This window comes from Gopherus evgoodei, chromosome 1 (assembly GCF_007399415.2).
Source record: "Gopherus evgoodei ecotype Sinaloan lineage chromosome 1, rGopEvg1_v1.p, whole genome shotgun sequence".
In the NCBI taxonomy this organism is placed as follows: domain Eukaryota; kingdom Metazoa; phylum Chordata; order Testudines; family Testudinidae; genus Gopherus; species Gopherus evgoodei.
In genome coordinates, this window is record NC_044322.1 from 28704134 (window position 1) to 28732039 (window position 27906).

The 27906-nt window shown below is 40.0% G+C and overlaps 1 protein-coding gene across 3 annotated transcripts; it reads left to right on the top strand.

Moving 5' to 3' along the window:
- Positions 1 to 27332, top strand: CFAP300 (cilia and flagella associated protein 300). 3 transcript variants are annotated; one of them, XM_030560347.1, is made up of 7 exons: positions 1 to 72; positions 1538 to 1619; positions 2944 to 3016; positions 11896 to 12062; positions 13736 to 13908; positions 22387 to 22453; positions 26670 to 27332. In XM_030560347.1, the coding sequence occupies exons 1-7, from the start codon at positions 53 to 55 to the stop codon at positions 26799 to 26801; spliced, it is 714 nt and encodes a 237-aa protein (XP_030416207.1). In that variant the 5' UTR covers positions 1 to 52; the 3' UTR covers positions 26802 to 27332. The 3 variants fall into 3 exon arrangements, with proteins under 3 accessions (XP_030416207.1, XP_030416200.1, XP_030416217.1); XM_030560340.1 differs by having other exon boundaries at positions 21 to 162; XM_030560357.1 differs by lacking the exon at positions 1 to 72 and adding an exon at positions 972 to 1186.
- Positions 27333 to 27906: the final 574 nt, after the last annotated feature.

A 27906-nucleotide genomic window follows, 5' to 3' on the forward strand; every position in this document is an offset into this window, starting at 1 on the left:
CAAGGCCTGGATGTGTTTCCATGGTAACCAGCGCGGCGTCTAGCGGAGGACCATGTCTGCCGGCGATGATGGGTCCGAGGGGCGCTTCGCTTTCCGTTATCTCCCCCAGAAAACCCTCCCCTCCCTGGAGAGCAGGGATACGCAGGGTCGGCTCCGCAAATGGTGGGAGGGGGAAACGCTGCTAGCTCCCGGGGGGCATGGCGGGGTTGGGGGAGGGGCCGCAGGGGGCTGGGCTCTGCCGAGAGGAGAGAGGAGGGCGAGGGCTGCGGGGCAGGAGGGGCTGGGATCTGCTGGGAGGGGTGAGAACGGGAAGGGCTGCAGGGCAGGAGGGGCTGGGATCTGCTGGGGAGGTGGGGGAGGGGGAGGGCTGCAGGGCAGGAGGGGCTGGGATCTGCTGGGAAGGAGGATGAAGAAGTTATTGATGTCATACGTTCCCTTGGTATATGGATTAACATTAGAGTTGCCAAAGGTGTCCAGTTTTCAACCATAATGCCCTGTTGAAGGGGACCCTGGTGGCTTTGGGCAGCACCGCTGACTAGGTCTTTGAAAGTCTGGTTGGTGAAGTAGCGGGGTAAAGGCAGTGCTCCCCACAGCTCCTGGAAGCAGCTGCGAGGTCCCTGCGGCCACTACATGCAGGGAGATGCCACATGCTGCCCCCACCCCAAGTGGCCTCGCAACTTCCTTTGGTTGGGAACCATGACCAATGGGAGCTGCAGAGCTGGCACTGGTGGAGAGGGCAGCACGCAGAGCCTCCCTGGCCTCCTATGCACCTAAGGGCTGCAGGGACCTGGCAGCCACTTTCTGGGAGCCGCCGGGACCCCACACCACCTTCTGCACCCCAACCCCCTGCCCCAGCCCAAAGTCCCCTCCCACACCCAATCTTCTTCCCAGAGTCTGCTCCCCTGTGCCCCAGCCCAGAGCCCCCTTCTGCACCCAAAACCCCTCATTCCTGGCTCGAGCCCACACCCAACCAGAGCCCTGACCCCCCTTCCACACCCCAACTCCTGCCCCAGCCTGGTGAAAGTGAAGGAGGGTGGAGTGATGGAGTGAGGGCGGCAGGGACAACACTTGGGGAAAGGGAAGGTGTAGGGCCTCAGGGAAGGTGTGGGGCAGGGGTGTTTGGTTTGTGTGATCAGAAAGTTGGCAACCCTAATTAACATCAACCTTGTTTTGCAGTAAAACTGTGGTAAGTCCGGAGCTTGACTTACTGCAGATCTTTTCAGTGTTTTTCAGGCATATAAAGAGCTGTTTGGAGGACAGTTCCTGAAGCAAAGTTAATTGCTGTTATTTTAAATAAAATAATATAGATATCAGCCGTGCAAAATTCTTCTTGCCCTAGAAGAGTAATTTTTTAATCTATTGGACATATGAATAAAATATAATGGAAAAAAATAATTATCAATAGTTGTCATGAAAGGGTGAGAGTGTGGTTTTTGTGCCAGGGCTAGTAAATATCTAGACAATTTTCAACTGCTAAAGGGATGTGTCCAGTGTGTATGTTTTTTAATATTATTACCTACTATGTTCTGGGTTTCAGGTCCATGCATGGCAGAATCACCGTGCAAGCATTCAGTTTTGACCAACATTTCAAGACCTATCAAAAGGATGAATTTGTTAAGGTAGTTATAAATCTATCACATTTAATGGTTCCGTTTTAAAGGAACTGTAACTTTTTTTGTGCTGGAATAACACTTAAACTTTCACATTATATCTGCTATATTATGCTTTTACAAGTGGCGAACAGTTACCGTAACTTTGATAATAGGTGTATATGGGGGTGGGGTGCTCTTATTTTTGGTGAGCTGTGTAATACTATGACAGTATTTTACAGACAATGTTAACATTTCTCTGTTGGTCCAGTGAGGTAACATGAGAGCTAAAGAATGGGACTCTGGTTGGTTCTGGTCCTGGCTGCCATTAGTTCTCTGTTGATGTTTGGGAGACAGTCACATAGGCCTAGATTTTCAGAAATGCATGTGAATAGGCATTTAATGCAATCAGCTGCTCAATCACAGTAATTATATGCACGAGCTAGACGTGCATGTGCATTTAGAAGTCTGAAGAAGTGAGGCCATGTTTTCCGAGGTGCTGAGAGCCTACAGTTCTCGTTGACTTCAGTTGGTCTTATAGATGCTTAGCATTTCTGAATATTAGGCCCTTTGTCTTTAACGTCTGGATTCCTCAATTTCCGTGTGTATAAAAGAGGATATATTCATCTCTGTGAAGTCATTTGATTTAGTAGCGAGAATGCATCTGTTTAGTGTAAAAGTAGGTTGGTTTCCTCTCTTATTTGTTGAATAGATATTTGACAACATCAGCTGATTTTTCTTGGAGATTAATTCACAATCAGGTGGTAACATAAAAGAAAAACTCTATTCAGAAATGTAGCTAAGCAGCTGAGCTCCCGCTCCAGTCTTAATTGACTGAAGACTTATTAAAGACACATCTACTGCCTCCTTAACACTTTTTTTTTTAGAAGTAAAATGATAAATTAGTTTGATTGTAGGGATTACATATAGTAATTTGTGGTTTATTTTTCTAACTTTGGTTTGCAGAAAGTATGCAAATTATGTATGGATTTTGATTATGCTGCAGAAAAAAGCATCCTGATAATTCCCTATTCTACAAAACTTTGTAATGCACTTAAAATTAATCAGACCAAGCTGCGGGCATAGTTTGGGACAACTGATGTTTTGCATATTGAAAACCTCAAATTTACATACACAGATACCTTTGTGGGTATAGTTTTTTAAAAAATTGTTTAGTCAAAATTGCAGAGGCATAAACTTGGGGATGTAATTTTTGGGTATGCAAACTCAGAGGTCATACTGAAGCCACTTATTTATTGGGCCCTAAAATTTGTCATAGAAATGTAATTTATTGCTTTGGTTGATATTATGAATCTCATTTTGTTAACTTTTCGTTTTTAATTTGAAATTTTAGGCATTTTTTAATGATCCAAATGTTAGTGCCAATTTGAAATTGCTTACAGCTTCTGGACAGTGGACTACACTAGGTAAATAAATTTAGAATAAGTCAGTCTTTTAAATCTTTCTCTGTGGTAACTATATTTTCTCCAGTTAATGTTTTATAACAATGACACGATTCAGATCTGTACCTTCACCCTCATGAAATAAAATTTGCAGCAGAAGATCATTTAAAGGAATCTCCTTCCTTTAAACCATTGCTAAGGACCATTAATCTAATTTCTTTCATTAAATTGTCAAAGTTAAAGGGTAAACTTCCTCATTGATGTTTAAGGCTAGCCCATTTCTTTAATAATAAAGAAGACTCAGGTCCCATGTATATTACAAGTAAAACTGTGTTTTTTGTAAATCGACTGCTGACTTGGTTACACAGTCCACACACCCAACAACACAATTGTGTGTCAGGAGTGGCTGTAACCATGCCTACTACCTCACCAGGGTGCAGTGTCCAGAAGAGTCTCATAGAGAAGCAACCACAACATTTCTGAATTGTCCTACTGCAAAGAGAGTTGGGAGGAAGAGAACTAACTAGGGCTGTTAAATATCAGAGGGGTAGCTGTGTTAGTCTGGATCTGTAAAAAGCAATGAAGAGTCCTGTGGCACCTTATAGACTAACAGATGTATTGGAGCATTACAGGTGCCACAGGACTCTTTGTTGCTTAACGCTGTCAAGTGATTAAAAAAATTAATTGCAGTTAATTGTGTGATTAAAAAAATTGTGATTAATCACACTGTTAAACAATAATAGAATACCATTTACTTAAATATTTTTTGATGTTTTCTACATTTTCAAATATTGATTTCAATTAAACACAGAACACAAAGTGTACAGTACTCACTTTATATTTATTTTTATTAGAAATATTTGTGCTGTAAAAACAAAAGAAATAGTATTTTTCAGTTCACCTCATACTAGTACTGTAATGTCTCTTTATCATGAAAGTTGAACTTACAAATGTAGAATTACGTACAAAAAAAAACCGCATTCAGAAATAACAACAACATAAGACTTTAGAGCCTACAAGTCCATTCAGTTCCATTTCTTGTTCATTCAGTCACTCAGACAAATACATTTGTTTACATTTGCAGGAGATAATGCTTCCCGGTTCTTGTTTACAATGTCACCTGGAAGTGAGAACATGTGTTCACATAGCACTGTTGTAGCCGTGACAAGATATTTACGTGCCAGATGCATTAAAGATTCATGTCCCTTCATGCTTCAACCACCATTCTAGAGGACATGCGTCTATGCCAATGATAAGTTCTGCTCGATAACAATCCAAAACAGTGCAGACCAATGTGTGTTCACTTTTATCATCTGAGTCAGATGCCACCAGCAGAAAGTTGATTTTCTTTTTTGGTGGTTCGGGTTCTGTAGTTTCCACATTGGAATGTTGCTCTTTTAAGACTTCTGTAAGCATGCTCCACAACTCACCCCTCTCAGATTTTGGAAGGCACTTCAGATTCTTAAACCTTGTTTCGAGTGCTGTAGCTATTTTTAGAAATCTCACATTGGTACCTTCTTTGCATTTCGTCAAATCTGCAATGAAAGTGTTCTTTAAATGAACATATGCTGGAGTTATCATCTAAGACAGCTATAACATGAAATGTATTGCAGAATGCAGGTAAAAGAGAGCAGGAGACATACTATTCTCCCCAAGTAGGTCAGTCACAAATTTAATTAATACATTATTTATTTAACGAGTCATCAGCATAGAAGCATGCCAAATTTAAATTGGTATTATGTTGTTTAACAGTGTGATTAAAACTGCGATTAATTTTTTAAATCACAATATTTTTGAGTTAATCGCATGAGTTAAGTGTGATTAAGGTAGAATTAACATGGTTACATGAGCACTGTTGGGGGCCCTGTCTACAGAATAATATAAGCATGACCTAGCTGTTGGACGAAAGCCATGTGGTAGGGGCTGTGCCAGTTGTAAAAGTCACACAAGGTTGAACTCATGGTTAATTACCTTGTGCCCTGTCACTAACTGGTCACAGACTCAGCTAAGTGTTATAACATAGACAAGACTTTAAAGGAGCATAATCAAAAAGGAAATGAAACATGAGTGCAGGACAAAATCCTATAATATGTACTGCCATATATAAGAGATTGTAAAAGCACCACAAGGAAATGCAAATGGTAATACAGTAGAATTTTGTGTCTAATTAAGTATTTATAAGGTCTGAATCATACTGGTATCAGAGCAATGGCTCTGTGTTTTAGGAACACAAAGGTGTTATCCCTCAAGAATTTGCACTCTGCAGCTTGGTTTGGCTGCAGTTACTCTGTGTGTGTGTTTGTGTGTGCGTGTCTAATCCACACATCTCTTGGGTGTGGTGTTCTATCCCATTGGGGGGAGGGGCAGTGAGAGAGAGAAAAAAGAAAATGAGTTTGCTCTACAGCCTTAGCTAACAGCCAGTTGGCTTCTAGCTCATGTGGCAGAGGCTCATGCACTAAGCACCAGTAGTCCCCCTGGTTTGATCCCGCCTGCTGACGACTGGGGTCTGTTGGTATTACATGTGCGTGCATGCATGTAGTTATTCTGTGTGGCTGTGTGTGTGTGTGTGTGTTTCTCCATTCCTGCTCTCTGTGGAATGGGCAGGGAAGTTCCCCATTGTACTTTGACACCAGACACTCTGCCTTGTTGTTTGCAAAGTTTCATCTTCCTAGGATACTGTATCTGGCCTTTAACACAACACAGCCCTGCTAGTTGCCTCTTTCCTAGTCATCAAACTGTAGCAAGCAAAAGAAAATATAATAGGCCAAATCAAGGTAATCTTCCCTCTCTCCTGCTTTGGGCAAGAGTTCTTAAGCTATCTGTCCTGCTTGTGTGACTTTCCAGCCCCCTTCTCAGGGAAGGTCAGCAGGTTACATACCTCCTGCTGGGGTCAAAGGGTCACCTGCCAAGTAACCTGGCTTTTTAACTCCTGCTGGTGCTGAACACATCTTGGTGTGGTAAGCACAGAAATACCGCATTTTCCTTCCATGAACCAGAAGTGTTTGCTCTCTGAACACTGAATGGCCAGTATACTCCATCACATTTTACTCTTTAAAACCTGCCTTCTCTCTCTCTGCTTACCTTTTTTGGTTAAGTATGTGGGCTCATTTTTTTCCCTTTAGTTTTCATGAACATTTTTTTCTGAAAAGTATAGTAAGAAAACACAAGGTGATGATTTTCTAGCATTCTCTTAGTCAAATTTGCAGATCTTCAGCCCTAGCTACCCTGTTTTGAGAGAGAGACATACACACACCTATCTCATAGAACTGGAAGGGACCTTGAAAGGTCATTGAGTCCAGTCCCTTGAACTCATGGCAGGACTAATTATCTAGACCATTCCTGAGAGGTGTATGTCTAACCTGCTCTTAAAAGTTTCCAATGATGGAGATTCGATAACCTCCCTAGGCAATTTATTCCAGTGATTAACCACCCTGACAGTTAGGAAGTTTTTCTTAATGTCCAACCTAAACCTTCCTTGCTGCAATTTAAGCCCATTGCTTCTTATCCTATCCTCAGAGATTAAGAAAAACATTTTTTCGTCTTCTTCCTTGTAACAACCTTTTATATACTTGAAAATTGTTATCATGTCCCCTCTCAGTCTTCTCTTTTCCCGACTAAACAAACCCATGTTTTTCAGTCTTCCCTCATAAGTCATGTTTTCTAGACCTTTAATCATTTTTGTTGCTCTTCTCTGGACTTTCTCCACTTTGTCCACATCCTTTCTGAAATGCAGTGCCCAGAATTGAACACAATACTCCAGTTGAGGCCTAATCAGAGCAGAGTAGAGTGGATGAATTACTTCTCGTGCCCTTCTAATACATCCCAGAATGATGTTTGCATTTTTTGCAACAGTGTTACACTGTTGACTCATATTTAGCTTGTGGTCCACTATGACCCCCAGATCCCTTTCCACAGTACTCCTTCCTAGGCAGTCATTTCCCATTTTGTATGTGTTTAATTGGTTGCGCCTTCCTAAATGGAGTACTTTGCATTTGTCCTTATTGAATTTAATCCTGTTTACTTCAAACCATTTCTCCAGTTTGTCCAGATCATTTTGAATTTTAATCCTATCCTCTAAAGCACTTGCAACCCCTCCCAGCTTGGTATCATCCACAAACTTTAAAAGTGTACTCTCTATGCCATTATCTAAATCATTGATAAAGATATTGAACAGAACTGGACCCAGAACTGATCCTTGCAGGACCCCACTCATTATGCCCATCCAGCATGACTGTGAACCACTCATAACTACTGTCTGGGAGCGGTTTTCCAACCAGAGTTTTGCACCCACCTTATAGTAGCTCCATGTAGGTTCCATTTCCCTAGTTTATTTATAAGACGATCATGTGAGACAGTATCAAAAGCTTTCTAAAGTTAAGATATACCACCTCTGCCGTTTCCCTGCTATCCACCAGGCTTGTTACCCTGTCAAAGAAAGCTATCAGGTTGTTTTGACATGATTTGTTTTTGACAAATCCATATTGACTGTTACGTATCACCTTATTATCTTCTAGATGTTTGCAAATAGATTGCTTAATCATCACTCCCCAGCATCTGGTAAAGTGGGAGCTGCTGGAATTCCTATTAGGATGCTGTCCTAGGACTCTACTTAGGAACTCTATCTTTTATATCAGCCTCCAACTAATATTTGAGGTGTCCGTTTAATTGGAATCTCCCCTCTCCTGCCCCTTTTGGCTGCAAAGTAAGATAAATATTTTTTCTGTCTTCTGTTCACCCTCTCATGCCAGTCTCCTGGCTTCTTTAATGGGAGTATTTCTACCCCTTCCTGCTCTCTAAATAGCTCTTGTCCCCATTGCCTGTCTACTGCTCCTAGCTTTTCTAAGCAGTAGCAGCAAAGTCAAATTGATCCGATTCTTGTCAATTTCACTGCTGCCCACAAATTTTGAATAGCAGCAGTGAAAACTAACCAGCAGCTTTCACTTTGTAGTAGTAGTGGCACTGCACATGTCTGTCAACAGACTTAAGGAGGCAGAACTGCATCTGTTCAAACTCAATTCACATATGCAGAATTATCTTCAAAGGACTAGAAATACCTGTTGGGGTTTTGTTTGTTTGTTTTTTAAATAAAAGCTTTAATTCTGCAGAAGCTGGCAGTATTTGCCTGGGACAAATTCCCAGTTGCCTCTCACAAAATGGATTTTTCAAGCTCTAATGACATTTATCTATAGACCCTATGTTTTTGAAATCTGTGAGAGACAATCTAAAATTAGAAAAGTTATCAATATAAACCACTACTGCAATTTTCATTCACTGAAATGGTTTTTACCTGTCATTTGAACCCACAAAATGTCACTATGACCCTTGGTTTTTAAAATAGTTCCAGTTTAACCCTAACATAAGCACTGAATACATGGTTTTCCTTAAGTTTTAAATCACATGTTTTTGTAAATAGCAGTTTGCACTGAAAACCTCAATGCACACCAGTACACAAAAACAAAACCTCAAATATTGGTCATATGTGCCGGATGTTCTCTTAAAAAAAAAAGTCTTATGAAGGCTTTTAGTTGGGGTTATCTGATTATCAGTTTTCTTATTTAAAAATTAAGAATGAGAATTTAGGATGTGGTAGATATATTTCATACATTCAGTTCTTGATCTCTGTGGATCCCCACTTTAGAAGATGTACCCCATGCTGATGAGATTCAATGCTGCTGGAAGAAGTAAAGCTACTTGTGGTACTCTACTATACAAAATGTCCCAGAACTGTAGACTAAAAAAAGGCCCTGCCCCCATATTATACCTGGTTTTTTTGTTTCCCACCCCCAAAGTTAGCAGAAGACCATCTCTCCCCATTCTATTGATGTTTGTTGGGATGGTATTCAGATTGGTTAGTCCTGTCCAGGCAATTCTGAGTCTATCCAATTAGTTCCAGATCTCATATCTCAAATGGAGAGGAGACTCCATTACAGTCTTTAATCTCGTCATCTACCATTGTCAGTTTGGTTTCTGAATGCGAAGGGGATGAACATCTATTGTCTTTTTGACAAGCTTAGAAAACTTTTCCTGGATTTCAGGAGACTGTGAGGAAGTCATATATGGAAGTCTTAAAATATGTAAAATATTGTTATAAAAAGGACAATGATCAATTGTTCTTCATGTCCACCAAGGATAGGATGAGAAGTAATTGCCTTAGTTTGCAGCAAGGGAGATACAGGTTGGATAATAAGCCAAAAGTGTCTAACTGTGAGGCTAGTTAACCTCTGAAACAAGTTACCTAGGGAGGTTGTGGAATCTCAGTCATTCGAGATTTTTAAGAACAGATTAGACAAACACCTGTTAGGGATGGCCTTAGATATACCATATATACTCGATCATAAGCCGTTTCATTTATAACCTGACCCCCCCCAAGATGGATAAGTAAAAATGGGAAATTTTTATAACCCGTTCATAAGCTGACCCTATAATTCAGGGTTCAGCAAGCTTTGGCTCCCGGGCCATGAGGATAAGCTGCTGGTGGGCTGAGATGGTTTGTTTACTTTGAGCGTCCGCAGGCACGGAGGTAAACCTACGTAAACAAAGTGTCCCGGCGCGCCAGCTGCTTACTGTGACAGGCCAGGACAGCAACTGGTGGGGAAATTTTTTTGAGAGGGAGAAGCTGGGGGTCAGGGGAATAACCCCTGTGACCATCCCCCACATGACCTCAGCCTTAGCCCGGGACCCATCCCATCCTTTCCCACCTTATCTGGGGAGGGCCAGGGGAGGATGTCTCTGACCTCGCTGGAGCTGCTCCAGCAGGCTAGGCAGCACGGCCGCAGTCTGCTCCGGTGGGCCAGACTGGGCGGCGCAGCTGCAGCATGTTCCAGTGTGCTGGGCCAGGCAGCACGGCCACAGCATGCTCCAGTGGCATGGCCACAGCCTGCTCTGGGAGGCGGGGCTGAATGGCACGGCTGCAGCCTGCCAGCCCCGGAACTCCAGCTGCTTTGGAGGCTGGGGGCAGAGCAGCATAGCCAGAAGCAGAAAGACTCTAGCTTTCTGGCTGTGCTGCCTCTCCTTGCTCCTTCTGTTGTGGGGAGAGGCTGTGTCCCACCTCTCCCTCTCTATACTCGTTCATAAGCCGACCCCCTTCTCTGGTACTTCCCTTTTTTACTAAAAAAATTCGGCTTATGAACGAGTATACGGTACTTAATCCTGCCTTAGTGTGAGGGGATGGACTAGAACTACCTCTTCAGGTCCCTTCCTACCCTACATTTCTATGATTCTGTATATTTTGGAGTAGACATTTTTTTTCTATGGTCTAACAATTTGGAGATACAAAGACTTGTTCCATTCCCTACGTTTAAGCTTATTTTTGAAAAAATGCAGGTTTACTTTTAGATATGTAGTCATTTAGCATCCAATTCTGCCTACTACATATCAGTTTTTGGTTCTTCAGTCTCACTGCATCTAATTAGAGACCTGATTCAGCTACTGTTAATTTCATTTGAAAGACTCCTATTGACTCCAAAATGGGAGTTGAAATAGGAAATAAAAAGGGGGAGGTTGGGTTTTTTTTTGGGGGGGGGGAGAGGGGGTTAGGTCTATTACACTTATTCTCAGTGACTTGTGAAATCTCAGCCCCTGGATTTGAATTTTGGTTCTTACCAGAGTGATGTCTTCTATGCTTTCTCTTGAAAGAAGTTGCAAATTTTAAAGCTGATGTTCCTTGCTCCCTGTTCCCTGATAAGGTGATTGTGAAATCTCATGCCAAACTTTTGCCTAAGTGGTAACAATTTTCACATAGAGAAAAAATACAAAAGAAATTGTATGATGATCTGGTAAGTGAGGTGAATTTCAATAGGTTAGATCAGGGATTGGCAGCCTTTGGCATGCGGCCCGCCTGTCGGGCTGGGCTGCTTTGTTTACCTGCCGCGTTTGCAGGTTCAGCCGATAGCGGCTCCCACTGGCTGTGGTTCGCCACCCGAGGCCAATGGGGGCTGCAGGAAGTGGCGGCCAGCACATCCTCCAGCCCGTGCTGCTTCCCGCAGCCCCCATTGGTCTGGGACAGCGAACCGCGGCCAGTGGGAGCCGCAATTGGCTGAACCTGAAGATGCAGCAGGTAAACAATCTGGCCCGGCCTGCCAGGGTGCTTACCCTGGCGAGCTGCGTGCCAGAGGTTGCCGATCCCTGGGTTAGATGTTAAAAAGGGACTTGGTTACTGTTTTGGAAAAAAATAAATCTTTTCATATATCTTCCATATAATTTATGAGGAGAAACCCAAGGGAAATGTCCTTTTGAGTCAGTCTTTCTAAATGGGCCATACTTTGCAAGTATTATGATCAGGATGGAGGACCATTATTAGATACATTAGAAGTGTATTCTGTCAGAAGTGTCAGTGTTTATTGCCTCTTTTCAGAGGCAATGTTGTAGTTAGAGTGAATTTCACAACTTCACAAAGCATTTGATTATTCTCTGGTGATGCTGGAGATTCTGACTCCAGCTAGTTCAGATCCTCAATTCAATTCTGTAGGGCACTACCTAATTAAGTTTAACTATACAGTCCATAGCCTTCCTAGATTATGATTCTGCTGGTTAATTCCCTGTGGCAGGGATCTGCAGAGGCAATTCATGAAGGCGAAAAGATGGAAACTCAGTGGAAATGTATTTGAGCATAAGCTTTCATGGGCTACAGCCCACTTCGTCGGATGCATAGAATGGAACATAGAGTAAGGAGATATGTATACACATACAGAGAACATGAAAAGGTGGGAGTTTGTTTGTCTGTTTTAGCCATAATTGCATATATTACAAATTTCTCAACATGGTTTTGTTTGGAGTAATTATGTGCATGCTGTGTTCACGTGTGAAAATGTATCTTGAATTTTTGTGGAACCCTTAATAAGGGGAAGATATCTTGTATTTCACCTCAGGGTTTCCCTGTTAATGAAGACTCTGTCATCTTTCAGGTACCAAAATGAAAAAAATTGAAGCCATAGTTGTTCCCTGTACACAAGTTTCCATGTCATTTTTTGACCGACTGTACTCTGAAGAAGTTGTTAGAGAAACTGGCCATATTGTTAAGTGTTATGATGACTATTATGATGGCATTCCCATCTCAGATGAGTTAAGAAAGGTCAGTACAGCATTTAAGAACTTCTCAGTGGTTTTCATACCTCTGTCAGTCACTGCTAGTCACTTCTTGCCATCCTGTGGCTGTCCCCAAAGCATACAGCTAAGTAATTCTCAGATTTTGCATGGATGTTTCACTGACATGTTGTACAGTTATCCCTACTGCCTGGAATAGGAAAGCATTAAACACAGATCTGAAAGTTAGAGATGCAACTATTTAGATTTGTGCTCACAATTCCCAGAGAGTAGTTATCAGTGATTCATAATCATGTTGGAAGGGCATATCAAGTAGGGTCCACAGGGATCAGTTCTGAGTCCAGTTCTGTTCAATATCTTCATCAATTATTTAGTTAATGACAGAGAAAGTACACATATAAAGTTTGTGGACAAGATCAAGCTGGCAGGGGTTGCAAGTGCTTTGGAGGATAGGATTAAAATTCAAAATGATCTGAACAAACTGGAGAAATGGTCTAAAGTAAATAGGATGAAGTTGAATAACTAAAATGCCAAGTACTCCACTTAGGAAGGAACAATCAATTGTACACATACAAAATGGGAAATGATTGCCTAGAAAGGAGTACTGCAGAAAGAGATCTGGGGATGATGGTGGATCGCAAGCTAAATATGAGTCAACAGTGTAACACTGTTGCAAAAACACCAAACATCATTCTGGAATGCAGAGCCGGTTTTAAGCCGATTTCCCGGAATCGGGCCTTGCGTCTAAGAGGGTCCCATTCCTTAGGCGCCTTTTTAATTTTTTATACTCACCTGGCGGCAGTCCAGGTCTTCAGCGGCATTCGGTGGCGGGGGGTTCTTCACTCGCTCCAGATCTTCGGTGGCATTTTGGCAGCGGGGGGTCCGCGAAAGACCTGGAGCGAAGGAAGGACCCTCCACTGCCAAAGTGCCACCAAAGACCTGGACTGCTGCCAGGTATTTGAATTGGGCCCTGCTGAAATGTATCAGCAGGAGTGTTGTAAGCAAGACATGAGAAGTAATTCTTGCACTCTACTCTGTACTGATTAGGCCTCAACTGGAGTATTGTTACCAGTTCCAAGCACCACATTTCAGGAAAGATGTGGACAAATTGGAGAAAGTCCAGAGAGGAGCAACAAAAATGATGAAAGGTCTAAAAACATGATTTATGAGGGAGATTGAAAAAATTGAGTTTGTCTAGTCTGGAGATGAGAAGACTGAAAGGGGACATGATAACAGTTTTCAAGTACATAAAAAGTTGTTACCAGGAGAAGGGAGAAAAATTGTTCTGCTTAACCTCTGAGGATAGGCCAAGAAGCAGTGAGCTTAAATTGTAGTAAGTGCAATTTAGGTTGGACATAAGGAAAAACTTCCTAACTGTCAGGGTAGTTAAGCACTGGAATAAATTGCCTAGGGAGTTTGCGGGGACTGGACTATATGACCTCTCGAGGTCCCTTCCAGTCCTATGATTCTGTGATTCCATTAATGCATTTTTCAGATGTAAAACATGTAAATGAAAATCACATCCCACTGTGAGGATTTCTGCCTGACTGAAAAAGTTTCCCATATTTTATATGTAAATAATGGAAATTCCTAAATGATCAGTCTCTGTGGTTAACATACAACAAAATAGCTGCATTTGTTAATTTTTTTAAATTTCATACTAGAAAATGAAATTGACATTTTTTTCTTGCTCCTTTCCAGGTTTTGCTTCTGGAAGATTCTGACCATTTTGATTTATTCAGCCAGTCAAATCGTGAGGAGTTTCTCTTCTGTCTTTTTAAGCATCTTTGTCTTGGAGGAACTCTCTGTCAATTTGAAGATGTGCTTGGTCCATACTTAGAAACTACAAAGGCTTTATATAAAGATCTTGTAAGGTAAGGTTGTTGCATTTAGAATCTGATTTTCAGAAATGCATACAAAATTTTACATGTGCAGCTGTGCATAGAATTGCATGTGCACATTTTGAAAATTACGCTCTTTGAATCTTATGAATATACTTTGTGCGATAAGATCGAAAATAAGTTGAAACAGAACATTAATGCTTCACTAGCAAAATAATAGTTTTAATGGCGACTCTTTTATAAAGGAACTTTTTGCCACATTACAGATATTTGCTGTATAGTTTATTTCCATTTGATTGGTTCCAGTCATTATTCTACATATGGAAAATGGGGAATATCACTGAAACCAGATTAAGTGCTCCAACTGTAGTAGATAAAATCACATCAACCAATTGTGGAAATATATAAGTTCCTAATAAAGTTGTTATTTTCTGAGCTTAACATTTTACTCTTAGGAGAATAGACTTCTGAGTCATCTCCTATCCCCTAGTGCATGTAGCTTTCACAATTCAAAGTAGCAAGTTTGAAAGTTGTTAAAATGATATTAATGGAAATTTTTATTTTTGCATTATGGACTCAGTCCTATAAGGTGCTGACCACTTTGGCTCTGATCCAGCAACACTCTTAAGCACATGCTTAACTTTAAGGATGTGAATAATCCCACTGAAGTTAAGCACTAAAGGATATATAAAACATGTCAATGGGACAACTACATGCGCTTAATAATTTTGCTGGATTGAGGCCAGTGTTCAGCATCTTGCAAAATCAAGCTCGGTTTGTCTTATAAATCAGGCTCAAACAAGGTGCTTTGGGTTGAAATGTTGGTTCTTTCACAGTCACCTGGAATAAAATATTTAAGTCTTGATTTTTGCCACCCTTAATTATGCTGGTAGTACCCTACGCTTTAAATATTCATAATGAAATCAGTGAGACTTTTGCAGAGTAAATACTACTTAATAAAGGTAAGAATCTGGTCCTTCTTAACTTAACATGATGAATTAAAGTGAGCATTCTTGCCTGGTTTGGAGAATGAAAGAGCTTGTCTATTTTGCTTGAGACTAACCCATATTTTCTGAATCAGCATCTGGTGTTCACATCAATTTAATTTTTTTTAACTATTGCTTATTCTGTTTGTCAATGATAGGTCATACGTTGACAATGACCATTTAAAAAATCTTGTTCAGAGTTATGTATTCTGTAAAATTTTAAAAATCAAGACTAGCCACACAGCGTATAAATTAGACACTAATGCCAGAAGAAGACATCTTTATTCATGTAAGTAAGGAGTTCTATTGAATTCCATGGCACTTGTGAATAAGGATTGCTGTATCTGGCCTTAAACTGGAAGAATTTACTTTCCTGTTGGAATTTTCTTGTTTTAAATATTTTTGTAAACCACTTTGGTTGACTAAGTTTAAATCATCCTCCATTCTAAACAATTTTAAAAGTTTCTCATATCCAGCTCTTTCCAATGGGCATGCTGATTCAGTTCTATAATACTGAAATCATCAAAATGAGCTCTCATTGGGAAGTAGTGTTAAGACAGTTTCTGCCATTGAAACAACCCGATTAACAGATGGAAGATACTGAAACAGAGATTTTTATTCTAAAGTTTGTTTTGCATATTCTTTTTAACATGCACATAGTGTTACATATTAAGTTTATTTAACTAGTTACAGTATCACAACTAATCCCAGCAGTTTTCTTAAGTAGTGTAGATGTGGTGCTTTGCTATATGGTTTCCATAGTACTGTACAGAGTATTCAAATGGGCACCTCAGGAATACTGAACATGGCAAGAAAGGAGCTAACAGTAACAGAAACTTTATCTTCTCCTCCCTCACTCCACACTCACAACATGCTGTCTGCTGCTCTAATCCCCAGCCGTAGTTTACTCTCTGCATTATACTACAGCTGTTCCTATTCCCATGCTGTTGAATGACATTGGACAAAGTGCTAAGACTACAATTAGTTCCTCTACACTCTTCGTTCCTTTTGCCTCTCAACTACCTTCTTTCTTCTAGACAGCTTTACTTCTACTCTCTGAGCCACTCCTGGGCTGCTATCTTCAACTCTCCTTAAACCTTCTTCTTGGCTTCTCTTTTTATATATAGCCAGGATCTTGCAAACTTTTAAAAACAAGAAATTATTTGGCAAAATTGCTTCACCCCCTTCACTAGTTCTATCTTCTTCTTTCATGCCGATCTGACTTTTACCTTTGTACTATCTACCTTTTAAAGCCTCAACTTGTTCCCTTGACTCCATTCTCCTGCTGTTTCATTGTCTTCCTTGCTCCTTCTCATTCCCTTACCTTCATTCTTGCTTCTTTCCTTAGAGACAACAGAAATTGTCTGTTTCTCCTTTCGTTTGTCTTCCAAGTCCTAAAATATGCTGTTTACTCATTTTACTTACTCTCCTTCAACTCTCTCTCCTTGATCCCTCCAGTCTGCCTTCTCCACTCCCCTAAAACTGTCCTAACCAAGATCACTAACTTCCATCTCTCTGCTAAGACTTTTTTTTCCTATTCTTTTCCTTTATTTCTTACTTGCCTTTCCCCTCTGCCCATAACCTCTGTGGCCATTGTCCTCTTCAGTTGCCAGTCAGGCATCACCTTTTGGCAGCGGAACTCCCATCTCAAACTCAGTCTTTCCAAAGCTGAACTCCAGGGGCTAGATTCACAAAGAAACATAGATATGCTAATGCTCAGCATCACCACCCTTAATTTTTGTTGGCATCCTTTTGCCTGCAAGAGACGGTGGGAACTGCAGCCTATAATGTAGATGGTTTGCAACACCTCATGTGACTGAATAGTCCAATACAAGATTTGCATGATCTTTGGCAGTTATTGCAAATGTATGTATCTTAGTTGAAAGCTGTTTGCTTCCTATAGGCTCTTTTCTTTTCAAGCTGTAGGAGCTACTCCTGTCATGGACTTTGATGTCCTGATGGAGACGATGGCGCCACTTGTTACGATCACAGAATCATAGAAGATTAGGGTTGGAAGAGACCTCAGGAGGTCATCTAGTCCAACCCCCTGCTCAAAGCAGGACCAACATCAACTAACCATCCCAGCCAGGGCTTTGTCAAGCTGGGCCTTAAAAACTGGTTGCCAAGATTTCCCATTGGTCAGGATCAGTTCCAAATTCCTTCATATCTTGTTTGCATATATCTTTATAGCGAAGCTTGGGACATCCTGTTGTTCTTGTTCCCTGTGATAGCTCCCTGTGTAGCATGTCCTAGGGTATGCTTCAGTCTTGCAACCTACTCAGATGGTCCAGCAGGACAATCGTCTTTGCTTGAGCAGGGCTGTCACTCTTGGTACATTTGCCCTTTGAAGAACCTCTGTGTTGGTGATTTTATCTTGCCATTTGATCTTGAGTATGCAGTGTAAACAGCATAGGTGGAAACTGTTTTAACCTTTTCTCCTGATGAGCATAAATTGTCCATGTTTTCCCACCATACATGAGAATGCTTAGGAAGCAAGCTTAATACACTAGCATTTGGTCTTGGTAAGCTTTGAGTTGTTCCATGTTCTTTTCGTCTGCTAAAAGTGGTGGCAGTCTTTCCAATGCAAACATTTAGTTCTTCATCAGAGGAGAGGTTGGTGGTCACTGTAGAACCTAAACAGCTGAAATTTTGGACTATTTCTAGCTGGTTTGCCTAGTGCCTAGAAAATAACTGGGATTGACAAAGCCTGAGTTCAGCATCTTAGGCTCCATATGCAATGAATGGGAAGCAATAGGCACCTCAGGATGGGATTCACAAAAGTCAGCATGCTAGCTGGTTACCTGCCAAAGCTAGCCAAAGGGAGATGCCAAGGCAAGGGGTGTGTCCTAAGCCTCACCTCTCTCTAAAAGAGAGGCTGCAGGGAGACGTCCCTGTGCTTGGGATTCTGAGATGCAAACCCTTTCTTGGTGTTAGGTGCCTATGGTTTTTGTTTTGTTTTGTTTTTTGCAAGCAGCAAGAGGAAGACTAGCTGGACCTCCCTCATAACTTAAAGCCCAGAGGGTAGGGTACTCACATGGGATGTGGGAGACCCCTAGTTCAAGTTCCCCAACTTGGGGAGAAGGGATTTGAACAGGGATTCATTGGGCGAAGGGGCTCCTTTACTGTCTCCTGTTGAAGCGACTCTATAGTGGATATACCATTAAAAATTAATTGGAGCAGGGGATCCTGGGTCTACACATGCACACAAAATTATTCTCTTGTTATTTATGCACAGTGGATCAGATTCAGCACTGGGCTTCAACTCCTCCTCATCCCTCCCTCGCCATTTTGTGCATCTATGGGGGGCCCAATCCAGTAGGTGAGCTCTGAGCATGCTTCCTAACAGATTGGGCCCTGCATTTAAGTAAGGTAGATGAATGCTTATCTTCCCCTGGTTTGTGAATCATTCTGGGGTCAGGTGTCCAGATTCCTGGTGTGGCTGCAATGTGCATATGTAGAGACAGAAACATAGGCTCCTAGAGAATTTTTTTACTGTCAAAATTTAGGTGCTGAGTGAGTTTAGGTGCCTACCATGTTTGAGGGCAGCTGAGTGTGGGTTTTGTCAACCCCAGTGGGCCCTGATTCTGGGATTTAGGCACCTAAGGTGCTAGTTAGGTGCCCACATTCTTTTATCAATTTAGCCCACATCTTTCATCTTGATAGGTACTGAGATCTTTGTTAATCCCATGACCAAAGTTGCTACCACGATGTCATTTTAGACTCTTCTCTGTTTCTTCTCTCTCCTGGGTTTTATTTGTTGCTTCTTCCTTTTCAATATTTCTGAATTACACATAATGTTCTCCCTTCTGATGTCCCCTTTTCATGTGCAGTTTATCCAAAATGCTGCTGCTAACCTTGTTTTTCTCAAAGCCCTCTTTGATAATATTACCCTCTTTTTAAATCCTTTCATTGGCTTCCTAGCTCCTCCCTCATTAGTGTCAAACCCTTCAACTTCTCCCTTAAAGTTGTACATCATCTTGACCCCCCTTACATCACTAATCTCATTTTCTTCTTCTCTCCCACTCTCTATCTATTGAGGTTGTTTCTGTAATACTCAGTTTGTGTACATACAGGTGCTTTAGTCTGAGCTGAAAGATCTCTAGAAGAGCCCTCCTAACACATGAAATGGCAGCTCTTTAATGATCTTTTCCTATCCCCTCTTCTTACAACAGTCTGTACCTAACAAACTCTGCAAGTCCCAGCACTATTCCACCCAAAATTCAAATTATTACAAAATTTTATTTAATAAAAGGAAATGTCAAACCTTTTAATATTTTATCACTTACAATGTAGGTCAATTTATTAATATTTCTTCCCTTCATAAGATGATCCACTAAGCACTGCAATTTACAAATATAAAGAAGGGTTATAAATAACTGATTTAGCAAACAGTATTACTGTATTCCAAGTTAATTACAAGTCTCTTATTTTAAACTGTCACAAAAGAGTAATTCTACATACATTCATTATAAACAGAATTACTGATTTTCAAAATAATCACTAACTTGGTAATGTCTCTTCCATAAGCCTTTTTACTTTTATAGGAAACCTTTTATTTCAGAAGCCTAGCTCTGCTGGATCTTCTGTCACTTCCAACTTTTAAACTAAATTCTAGTAGATCAAAATAATTTTTTTGGGACCAGATTGTGACAGGTGCGCCCAGGGTTGGGGGAAAGAATAGCATGCAGGGATCTCTACCCTGGTGTGACCCACACTTATCTGTCAGAATTGCAGTCCCTGTGCTGGGGACTTCAGTGTATTTGTTACAGAAACTAGTTACTGCTTGATTCCAGTCCGTTCCTTATTTTGATTAGGTTTACCTGAAGACTTTCATGTCACATGACTGCTTCAGCATATCTGTGAAAAATAATGTAGATACTTTTGTTCATTATCTTTTTAAGTATGCTTTCTAGTCAACATGTCCTGATTAAAATTAAAACACAGTTTATCATGAGATTTAATGATTATGGTCTCCTAATTTATAAATATTTTCCGTGGACTGCACCTTTAAATTTCTAATGAGGTTTTCCATCTCCAATTTGGAGAGTAATTTCACTGTAAGATGGCAGCTGTTAGAGTTTCTTGCACACTGTGCTCACACCCATGGAGATTTCATGTGCTTTTTTGTTGTTGTTGCTTTCCTTGATCTAAACTAAATTTATCTGAAAGCATGTTGTTGTTCTTTTGTGTGTGGAAAATATAATATAATGGTGATACAGAGGTATAACTAGAGCTCAAAGTAAGTATGAAGCAGTGAAGAGGTTTCTCCTTTTTATAAAAGAGAACAGATCTAGGTTAATATAGCCATTTATGGAATGTGGATGTTTCCCAGTTTAACAATTAGGTGTGAAAAATAGATGGAAAGATTTGGAATAATATCACTGCAAACATCACTATATCTAAGAAGGCTAGTAATTTTTCCCTAAAACTCTTAGGGAAAAATGAATTGCGGCTCTTAGACTTGTTTTCACATGAACGTGTCAGAGCATAAGGGTAAAATCCTGGTCCCATTGACTTCAATAGGGTCACAATTTCCGCCTAAGAGTTTTAATAGAGGTGCTTCCAAAGCACTATGTACTAGAAACAAACACTGAAGCTGAAAATTATAATTTCCTCCCAGGAAGCCAACAGGAAGCAGAAAATACCTCTGAATTTCTAGCCCACTTAAAACAAAAAACAACACCCCTTTTCACCATCTATTTTGGTAACCTAGAATTTCCTTTTTTGAATTAAGAAACATGCAAGTGAAAGGCTGCTGAACATTTTCATACAAAGCAACTAACACTAGAAGGACCTGCAGATACATTTGTAATATCTGAAAAAATTTAATTTAAGAATCTCTGCTAAAATACCATGTACTAGAAGAGGGACCCAGTCCACAGCATGTAGATTTGATGATAATCCACAAGAGACAACTTCACGATCCTACAGATGATATCATCAAACCAAAAGAAGCCAAGTGCCTATTGGTTAAAGAGATTGTATTGATGGGAGCAGTTTGGGTTTTTGTTTTACATTCTCTTTTCAATAAGTAGAAGCTTTGGTAAAAGAGGACAGGTTGCCAAGGCCACCTGTTCTGTGCTGTTGTGGTGTACAACATGAACAGAAGTACTAATGCCTAAAGTCTGACTCACCTAATTAGTTATTAGACTCTAGCAGAATCTGTCTCAGAAACTGAACCTCTTCATGATAAGGTGTTTTGTGAGTTAACAGATTTCTCAGAACTGTATGCAGTATGGAATCTACAAGACTCAAGTGCACCATAATGAGTTAATGTAAATAAAAATTATGTGGAATTAGTGAAAATTGGTAGAGGCTATATTATCTGATTTCTGAAGAAATGTAAAGATAAATATGTCAATATAAAATTAAGAGAAAAGGATGTAATTTTGAAAACTTTAATGGTGAATAAAAGCATTGGAATGTCTGCAGATATTATAACTGAGGAAATTGACAGCTTCACACAAATAGGTTGGTAGTTTAGAAATGTAAAGGTGCAGTAAACAGAAAACACTCCTAAGTTAGGGCTTGTGTCCCTAGTGGGGTAATGAGCTCTATGGGGGTGTGACTTTTAAAGTGCATTCATTAATGTGTTGCATATTAATTGCTCTGTGTAGACCAGAGGTTGGCAACCTTTCAGAAGTGGTGTGCTGAGTCTTCATTTGTTCACTCTAATTTAAGTTTTCGTGTGCCAGTAATACATTTTAACATTTTTTAAAGGTCACTTTCTATAAGTCTATAATATATAACTAAATTATTGTTGTATGTAAAATAAATAAGGTTTTTAAAATGTTTAAGAAGCTTCATTTAAAATTAAGTTAAAATGCAGAGGCCCCTGGACCAGTGGCCAGGACCTGGGCAGTGTGAGTGCCACTGAAAATCAGCTTGCGTGCCATAGGTTGCCTACCCCTGGTATAGACTCTGCAATAAATTAGTGCACTTTAAAAATCACACCCTTGTACAATACGTTACCCCACCGGATAGATACACCCTCTCATAGCTATGCACAAAACATTCCTCATTGGAAAAATATGTTAAATAAATATATAAACCACTTCAACTATAAATGGATGGGCGTCCACATCTCTTGCTTTTTGCATCCTTAAGATAATCACTCTTTTTTACTCTGCAGTTCTTCTACTCAAAAAATACATGAGGTAAAAATATTAATTAGCTAAGAGAGAGAGGTGCATCTCTGATTGAAAACGAAAATTGTTTTACACCTTAGCTTTGGAGTCATTACTGTGACTCTGTGATGTAGCTATAATTTAGTAGATGGAAATAAGGAGAATCTAGCCCCAATTTTTTAAAAATAATTCAATACTTTCTATAAACATGTTGCAATGTCCAACCATTTCTAGGATAGAGATGACATGGATCAAGTCCTAACCACTAAATTTCCCTTCATAGATTTGAGCAAGAATATAATGTAAACGCTGGCAACTAATTTAGTAAATATTAAAGAAGTCTATTAGTCATTTTCTAGATGCTGGTATTAAATATGGGTTATTTCCCCATATTTCAGTGTTCAAAAGGATCCTGTAACAAAGGAAATAATTGTTACATCAACTGTCTTCAAAGTTTCTGCATATGTAAGTATTAACTTTCTTGCCACGGCACCTATACATCATGAGAGCTAGGCATAAAACACACTCTCAAGTTTAATTATACAACATGAAAATATCAAATTGATTTGAAAATTACACAAAAATGTAAATAAAATGTACTATTTAATTTGAAGAGATTGTTCAGGCACACTACTTTTTATTAACCCTTTTTGCTGATGTCATCTTTGTTCTAGTCTTTAATAACATTTCACCAATGAGCATGAGCACCATTTCATTTTCTATTCAGTAAAAAATAAATTTTGAGCCCTGTGGCTTTCTAGGCATATAGGTATAGAGCTCTAGAAAGAAGAGCCTATGCAAAGCAATACATTCCAGCCCAGGGCTTTGCTACACTGGAGAGTTGCAGCGCTGGTGGTGGGTTTACAGCGCTGCAACTTACTCACCGTCCACACTTGCAAGGCACATACAGCGCTGCATTTCCCTGGCTACAGTGCCTGCTGTACTCCTGCTCTGCCTCGGGTATAAGGATTGAGCGCTGGTGATGCAGCGCTGCTTCGCAAGTGTGGCCACCAAAAGCGCTGTAATTGGCCTCCGAGGTATTCGGAGGTATCCCAGAATGCCTGTTCAGCCACTCTGCTGTTTTATTGTGAACTCCAGGCTCCCGGAGCTGCTTATCTAAAAAACAAACACAGCTCGTTTGCTCGAGCAGAGGCAGGCAGGAGGATTCATTTGGAATGTTCACAGTTTGCTTGAGGAGAGAAGCAACACGGGGGGGGGGAAGGAGGAGTCCATTTTGGAGCAGCTGCTTATCTGGTCTGAAGGCTATTTGCGTTTAGTGAATAAGAGAGGGGTGGGGGAAGGGGTCGAAACTTTTAAAATGATTGAAGGTTGATGCTGTGTATCTTCCAGTCATTAGAACTTGCAAGGCAGGGTGCTGACACAGTGTCAGCTCCAAAAATTCACTCTCTCTGTCTCCCCCACGCTCCCTGTCACACTCCACCCCACCCCCCTCTTTTGAAAAGCACGTTGCAGCCACTTGAATGCTGGGATAGCTGCCCATAATGCACCACTCCCAACAGCGCTGCAAATGCTTCAAATGTGACCACACTGCAGCGCTGGTAGCTGTCAGTGTGGCCACACTGCAGCGCTTTCCTTACACAGCTGTAACTCCCAGCGCTGTACGGCTGTAAGTGTAGCCACACCCCCAGTGCAGCCATCTAGATCATACTGTTATTCTATATAAAGTCAAGATAGAATCAGTAGAAGCTAAGGGCTAGAGTAACAAATGAGCTTAGGTGTTAACAATGCTTCCCAGTTTAGTTGTTCCTCCACTAGGCAGATCCATTCCAAATCCTCCACCATGCACCTGAGCATGCAACAACTTAAATGTAAGATAACATATCTTCCAAAAGAAAAAGAGTTGGTGTCACTGCAGACAACACACACTACCGGTGGCCCAGTTTTTCATCAGTGGGCCATCATCTTTTAACTATCATGCATCGTTCATAGACCGTTTTGGAACGCTTTTTAAAAATAATTTCTTATGTGTTTGTCAGTATTTTCACCTCTCTCCTGCCCATTAAACTCAGGTTTCTTTTCATATAAAAAATGCTAAAACTATATGCCTGGAACCAAAAATTATTTATTAGCATTTTTATTTTAACACTTTTTCATATCTGCAGTTGTTTTCATATCTGTGAATTCATATTGGTTTGACATCAACTTTAGAGATTTATATTATTGTTTGGTTAGATTTAGGTAAAATATCCAAAAAGACTTCTGGGTGCCTTTGTCATATTTTAAAAATACCATCAACATAATAAACAAGAATATATTCAGTGGTCTCCACAAAACCAACAAATGGAGAGATGGGGAAGAAATCCCATTCCAATCACAGATTCCTGTCCTTAGTACAAGCCCTCTTCCCAAAAGCCTAGGAAAAGAAGTTGGCTTTGCAGCATTTTCTTGAGGTCAGCAAACACGGGTTATTTCAGATGAAGGGGGAGAGTGAATTCCAAAATCCAGGCCCACCACGGAGAAAAGCCTGCGCGCAGTTTCCTCTTATAAAATGAAGAGACTTTAGTTTGAGTACCTGAACTACCTCAAAACAGGTTCAGTTTCTAAGTTGATTTAGGTGTAGTTTTTATGTAGTGTGCATATGGTAATCTGATTTTGAGGTGACAAAGACATTGATCATATTGGTAGTGTCCGCATCCGAAAGAAATAGTAACAACCCCTTAGCCAGACATAGATGAAAGAAAGCTGTCTTGGTCACTGTTGCTATATGATCATCTAACAGCAGCTGGGAATCTAATAGAATGCTAACTCTGAAAACTGGAGTAACAAATGGTAGACATGCATCCTCAATTAATGAGGCAAAGATAATCCTCACTGTATCTTCTTGTTGAATCCTCATTCTGTGAGCATCGCTTCCTTTTCATCCAGACTGAGCCTCAGCCACTTAGCCCAATCTCTACCAAAAACTGGCTGGATAAAATAGAGAAATAGAACTTGGAGTCATCAGCATAATGAAAACACTGTGTCATCTCAGGCCTCCTTACTAACCCCAGCCCCATATGCTTATCTTGACAACTTGGTAACACTGCTTTCAGTGCTGAAACCATGTAATTACAGAAAGCACTGTGATACATTGGTATTGAATATGTTCCAAAACTACTTTTAAATTTTTAATCTTCTGACCTTTCAAAAAAAATTAAACTAATACTAGATTTTAGGACTTAGTTACATGTATATAAGTATTTTAACACAGATTTTGGCAGTCCAGAGAGAGTGGGGAAGGGAAGTATTAGAAATGTTTGTAACAATTGTATACTTCTGAACCCAAAATGGTTTAAGAAGTCCAAATGATTTGCATATAACCAAATTTCAGCACGAAGAAACCTGAAGTATTTATGATATTAAATAACAAAGAAATTTTTTGAATGCTAACTCATCCTTAACTACAGCAGTGCTATTGGCACCAGAGTAGTAAATATAAACACATATATATATTTGCCAACTCTTAAGATATACTGTATTGATAAAATGTTACACATGGTGTTTTGGAGAGATGTTCAATAGTATCATTATTTACAGTATGTCACACACATGCTATCTCAAATCATCACCAGATTATCTCCATTTCTCCAAAGCCAACAGTGAAAACTATCCAGCTCTGGCATCAGTAAGTCAACCGAGTGTCACACACACACACCACCTGTTTAAACTTAGAACTGCAGATGGAAATGATGCTATTCTTAATTGTTGTATAAGGCATCCAAATATTATGGTGATGAGGCACCGAAATATACAGATAGAACTACTCTTACCTAAAACTAGTGCAAATAAAAAATACAATAAAATATATCTCAGCTAACTAAAATTACTTTAAAAGGCACCCAGAATGTAGTGCAAAAGCTCTGCCTAATTTAAATCAGATTGTATTTCCTAGTATCAATATTTTGATCAATATTACTTTTTGACACAGTAGTACTAATACATCACATAATTTTATTTTTTATCCAGCAAACTTTAAGTGGGATTCTGTAGCCTTTATAGAGTCAAAACTTTGATTGAAGTCAATTCTGCCTGAGTAACGACTACCAGATTGAGCTCTTCAATAACAGTCAGAAATCAATAAAATCTGATTCACAAACATAGCTTGATATTGCTCCTCTCATTTTTCTTGAATCTTAAAACTATGGATATTACTTTCAACAACATGCAGTAGTTCTTACTAAGTAAATACAGAAAAAGTTATTTTTGAGTATGTAAATATTTGCTGAGATGGTGATCAGATGCCTAACTGAATCCTACTGGAAAAGGGTCAGTAAGAGAATATATTTAGGGCCCCATTGAAGTTAAGACAGGTTTTGCCATTGGCTTCAGTGGCAGTATGATCAGATCCTTATTCTTTAACCATTTGTAATTTAGTCCCTAATTATGCAAACACTTACATAGGTGAATATCTTTACACATTAAATTAAATTGAACTACTGACTTACATAAAGTTACTTACCCATGCAAGTGTTTGCAGGATTCTTGCCTCAATGGGCATCTATTCTACCATTAACATGAACTCCACACTGTCAGCAAAATTGTCACAGTGCATTTTGTAGATAATATATTAACTGAACATAAGAGTAATTGAATGTAAGAATTCATAATGTTCAAATAAAACTGTTTAATGATTGTAGTATATATCTAGTTTGTTATTAATACTACATTTCCCCCCCCTCAGGATGAAAACGGTATGTGCTATCCTTCAACCAAAAGCCATGAACAGACATTTGCCTACTTGATTGTGGATCCTCTGAAACGACATGTTCATGTTTTGTACCATTCTTTTGGTGGGAGCTTATTTTTTAACTAATTATTCTTAATGTCCAATTCTACGTATTAGCAGTATAATGGAATGGAGGAGCTCGTCTTTCTATATGGAATTAATTAAAAATTCCATAGTTCCATTCCCTTCAATGAAATACACATTGCCTGGCTATGCAAAAATGTGAACTGTGATATACATTTTCCGTAGTTTTTGTTGAATTATTAAGAAGGAATGTTTTCTGTTCACAGATAAATCATAATTTTATACAAAATGTTTACAAAGTCTTTGCTCTTGCTAAATTGATTTTAACTGTAAGATTCAGATCCTGCAAACACTGATGCTTGTACATACTTTTACTTATGGATATAGCTGCCTAAGCCTCCCTTGAAGGCAATGGAACTAATCATACATAAATCTTTACAGGATTGGGGCCATTAGTGAGTGCATCAGACTGTCTGAATATGAATATTAACTTGCATGGAATTCTTACAATTTTCCATGAATCTTGCTCTTTCAACCCCCTATATTTTGTTACCTGCTGTGTTTCAAAAGCCTCAATAAATATATTAAAACTGTTATTCTTTTTGTCACTAATTTTAATAACATTTCATTTTACATAATCTAGTTAATAAATGAGAGCTGTGTTATACACTCACTGGTCTGTATTATGAAGCATAATGAATCTAACCTCTTGGGTTAAACAGACTGAAAAGCAGGTTTCCATTGGACTCATGTTTTCTCTGTGTAATTTACCCTCTCCCAGAACCGTCACTTCGTAGCAAAATTAGTGTCCTTAGTGAAATGTAGGAGTTACGGGGAGGGTGGGGTTCCATTGTGCGATGGCGGGTTCCAGCTCTTCCCCCTCTCAGCCTGGGGATGAGGGCAAGGGATCCCATTTCTCTCCTTCACTTACGCCCCTCCCCGCCCCTGCCTAACTCCGTGGGTGGAAAGGGGGGCGGTGGGAAGACTGGTTTTTCCAGCGCCCGTTCCGGGGATGGGGGCGGGGGGAGCGGTGCCCCTCTTGGGGACAGGGCTCGGAGAAGTCGCATCTCTTCTCCCGCACCCCGTTCTGGGGGCGAGGGGGTGCTATTTTTCCTTCCCAATTCCGGGGGGGAGGGGCGCAACAGGAGTATGGAAGTTTGGAGGAATT